General features: G+C 56.8%; 1 protein-coding gene across 1 annotated transcript in view; it reads right to left on the reverse strand.

Annotated features, from left to right (window-relative positions):
• Window positions 1-1,467: 1,467 nt before the first annotated feature.
• The window catches only part of Metrn (meteorin, glial cell differentiation regulator), a 3,390-nt gene continuing 545 nt past the window's right edge, over window positions 1,468-4,312 (reverse strand). The window contains 3 exon segments of the mRNA XM_033758697.1: window positions 1,468-3,191; window positions 3,275-3,334; window positions 4,162-4,312. The exon segment at window positions 4,162-4,312 is cut by the window's right edge and continues 169 nt beyond it. Of these exon segments, the coding sequence (XP_033614588.1) occupies window positions 2,875-3,191; window positions 3,275-3,334; window positions 4,162-4,312 (528 nt within the window). The 3' untranslated portion in view covers window positions 1,468-2,874.

The following is a 4,312-nucleotide window of genomic DNA, read 5'->3' on the forward strand; positions in this document are numbered from 1 at the left end:
CACCCGGGTCCCTCCCTTGGGTTCCGGGCAGCGGTGCCCTAAGAGTCAGTCTGCCCTCCCTCCCTCCAGACTGCTCGGAGCCCCGGTGGTTGGCTTTGGTGACCCTCTCGGCGGACGGCTCCTTGGGACTTATGTTGCACGGAAGGGGACGAGTCCCCACCTCCGTGGAACACACACCTTAGCGCGGGAGATGGGGTGAAAGGAGCCAGCAGGAACGGGATCTCGAGAAGCCGGGAAAGTGCCCAACCCTGCAGGCAAGCCCTGGGCCATAGCCAAGCTCCCGAGTGACTGTTTTAGGGAGGCCAGGTCACCCTAGAAACCAGCCACAACCCCCGGGGCGAATGGGCTGCAGCGGAAAACTGGATTCGCGTAGGGGAGGGATCTGAATAGGGGCAGAGAGGAAGGGCTTGATAAAGATACAGCAGGCAGGAAGACAGATGTTGGCTCTCTAGAGTGTGGTGGGAGGGGAGCCGGATGTGAGAGGTTGGGCCTCTGGCAGCTGGCCCAGCATGGGTTGGAAGGCATCTTCTGGAGAGGGGCAGAAAACAAATAAATTGAGGAGCTCCTGGTAAAACCCTGGGGTAAGGGCAAGGGGAAGAACAGCCTTGGGTCAGGAAGCTTGGGTCAACCTCACCCCATGTTAAGGCCAAATGCCCATCAATGTCAGAGGCTTGGTACACACACCATGCCCTGGCTTCTCAGCGGCCCATGGCCCTAGTCAGGAATTTCAGCAAAAATGAGACTACTTCCAGACAAAAGTAGATCACTAGCCCGTCCTCCATATGCAGAATCCCTTTGCTCACTCGCTGAGTCCAGCCTAAACCAGCTGAAGGGCCAGTGTCTCGGCTGGACAGCAGGAAAGCCTCTGTACCTGAGAAAGGAGGAGGTCTGACCCACCCAGCTCAGGGTACCCAGCCTCCTCAGGGCCACCCCAAGAAAGGAAGAGTGAAGCCAGGGATTTAGCTCAGTGGTGCCACCGCCTGCCTCCCAAGCACAAATTCAATCCCAGCCACAAAAAAAAAGTGCTTACTGAACTCGAGGCAGGGAGGGCTTAGATACCCATTCTTTGCTCTGCTGCTTGCATTATTCCCAGTCGCAGGGCAGTGCCTGGCACCCCGAAAGGCCCTCAATAATGTACCTAACCACTCCCTCACATTCACACCACACTCTGTTCCCTGGCCTTTGGGCACTCTACAGCCAAGATGGTCTACCTGTGGGAGTTTGCATGTACCTAGCAGTGTCATTGTTGACCTACACATGGCACATGGTTTTTTTTTTTTTTAAAGACAGGGTCTCACTGTGTAGTTGAGACTGACCTGAAACTCACTGTGTAGCCCAGGCTGGTTTTAGCCTCCCGAGTGCTGGGATTTCAGACATGAGCCACCATCACACCCTGCTGTTTTTGTTTCTTGATACAGGGTCTCACTATGTAGTTCAGGCTGACCTTGAACTCTTTGGAACCCAGGCTGGACTCACATTCGCAGCAATCCTCCTGCTTCACCTTCCGGAGGGCTGGGATCACAGGTGTGCACCCTCACACCCTGACCCCAGGCCACTTTTATAACACCAGCCTTTAAGTTCATCCACACTTTTTGGGGGGAGAGGGTACTGGAGATTGAGCCCACCATTCTTGTCAGCATCCCAGTGAGCAAGGTAACAGATCGTGCCCTTCTTATGTGCAGTTTAAAACAGCCTGACCCTGTCTTAAGAGATGCAGGGAGGGGAGGGGTTAAGAGAATTGAGGTATATGGTTGTACCAATTCCCCACAAGTAATGTGATAATAATGTACTGTGAACTGTACTAATAAAAAATTAAAATTGGGGGGAAAAGGGGATTCCTGGGTGGACACAGGAGTGACCCACTGAGTGTCCACACACTGGGTGCCTTTGTCAGCTCAGTCTGCAACAAAGGTTTGTGGGCCCTGCACTGCCTTGATCCTCTCCCAGCCTGTTTCTTGCCTGAAAGATGAGGGATTCGTTCAGTCTCAGCAGGGCTTCTGGCCTTCACCCCACCCCTGACCCCCTTCCCTAGTGAGGGCAGGCAAGAATGGAAAGCCATTTCTGGGTCTCAGCCTAGGGGTTCTCTGAGCTCTTTCCCAGGAACTGAAGGTGAGGTGAGAGGGATCTGCCCAGGGGCTGTCAGCCTCAGGGCTCTGAGCTTTGTCCAGAAATTTGCTAACCCCTTTATGTGGCTGAGAGGCTGAGGAGGAAGGCAGGGACAGCAACAATGGGGCCAGTGGCGGGAAACAGTCCTTAGAGACCCTATTGTGCACCCAGCCTGCCGGAAACAGACAACGAGCAGGATCCTGCAATGGAGACCCCACACCCTGCAGGCTCCTTGCTATGTCTGGATGCTTAGCACGTTGCAGGGACCTCTGGACAGAGGGGCCCTTTCTTCCCCAAGGGTGGGACCAGGCCAAGGATGACTGTGGTGCACAGCAACCACAGAGAGAATTGGCATCCTGCCAGCTCCCTCTCTCACAGGCCCAATCCACAGCCAAGAGTGGTATCTGCTGGCCTGCCCTCCCAGTCCACCTAAGGGACCACAACCACTTCAGGCATTAGGAACTGGCACTTTTTCCACTCCTGCTCTGAGTCCCAGAAGCACCCTGGTATAGAGGCACACAGGAGCTTGTCAATAAGCCAGGGGTCACCAGTAAGGAGAGGTGGGCAGGGGAAGCAGAGGGAAGATTAAATAACATGAGGCAGGTCCAGGGCTGGGCTTGTCACAGGAGACCAGTTCTACAGTGGCTGGTATAATCAATGTTATTATCACCTCAGAACCACTGGGCATCTTGATGCCATCTGGAGGCCACTGTCTCCCCACCTACCCTCCCACCAATCCCTCTCCAGCACCTCGCCCCAGAGGAAGGCTCAGTCTAGCGCCACCTCACAGGGATTGAGGTGGGCAGCATGGGCAGCTGCATAAGCACGTCTGAACTCCTGGAAGCGGGGAGCACAGCCCAGCCAGGCCTCACCAAAACGGCTCCAGCCCATGAAGAGGAAGGTGCCTGGGCCAGGGCGGACACCACAGCGCAGCAGTGTTCGAATGGATGCCTGCCTCTGGCTCTCGGAGACCCCCACCAGGAACAGGGGCAGTGTCTGACGGAGGACACGGGAGGCCGCCACGGTGATGACAGATTCTTGCAGCTCTGTGTCATGAGCAACCCGGTAGATGGTCCCATGGATCACTATGGGGAAATATGTTGGCCAGTGCTGAGCATTCTGGGGTAAGGGGTAGGCTCCAGTCTCCTGCCACAATAAGGACACTCACCAAAATCACTAGTGCATGCAGCCAGGAGAAACTCAGCATCACTGCAAGGCCTGCAGGCACCTGACAAGCAGAGGATGGGATGTGTGTCCAGGCCCTATGGTCCCCTGTTACCACCCAACCCAGCAGGAGATGGGGCAGGGGCGAGCTGGTGCCCAGACTTCTCAGCAGGTGTACTCACAACACTGAAGGCATTTGGACTGAGGTAGTGTGTGGCAGGCATAAGCCTCCAAGATGCAACTGTAGATGCTTAGGGGCCACAGCACCTGCCCACCTGTAGCTCTAGCACCCTGCACACTTTCATCCCTTCTCACCTACTTTGAGCTCCTAGAGTCAACTCCTGAGGTCCAAAGAGCAGCAGTGCCACTAGGGCAGCCACAGGTTATGAGGTCTCTGGCTCCTTGGGTCCCTGGCCTAAGCTGAAGGGACAGAACATTGAAAATGCCATTCCCTGCAGGGTCAGGCTGCAGGCTCCAGGAGCCCGGGCCCGATGCCCTGCAGGGAGGTAAGGCAGTGTCTCCATGGTGACTGGGCAGCACACTGGACTTTTGTTGGCTGGGCTGGGGGAGGGGCACGAGGTCACTGCCAGGCCAGGGAGCTCTGGACAGCTCTGTCTTCGGCTGAGATTCTGCCCCTACAGCCCCTCCCCCAGCCCTTCAGGGACCAGAGGCCAGAAGTTGCTCTGCCCATCCTCTCCTGTACTCACCCAGCCTGCTCCTCCCTAAAATTAATCCTGAGCAGGAAGGAGGGAAGGCAGGGCCTCCCCACGCTCTCCCACCTGCCCATGGGGTTGGGACCCCCTGTGCCTTGGGATGACAGGTCCTATTCTGGCCAGGCCTAGGTAGGAGTTACTCTGACTTCCACCTGTCCCCACCCCGGTGGTCACTCACCATTCACGCCAAGGCCAGAGGCCTGGGGCAGCAGCTCTGGACGACCATCCTCGTGCACCTCGAAGCGGAAGGCAGCCACGCGACGGCTGATGTCGCGGTGTGGGGTGGCCTGCAGGAAGAGGGCCCGGCGCTCGCGAGGACCCCAGTGCAC

This window comes from Fukomys damarensis, unplaced genomic scaffold, assembly GCF_012274545.1.
Source record: "Fukomys damarensis isolate Sample0158 unplaced genomic scaffold, DMR_v1.0_HiC HiC_scaffold_34, whole genome shotgun sequence".
NCBI classification, from domain to species: Eukaryota; Metazoa; Chordata; class Mammalia; order Rodentia; family Bathyergidae; genus Fukomys; species Fukomys damarensis.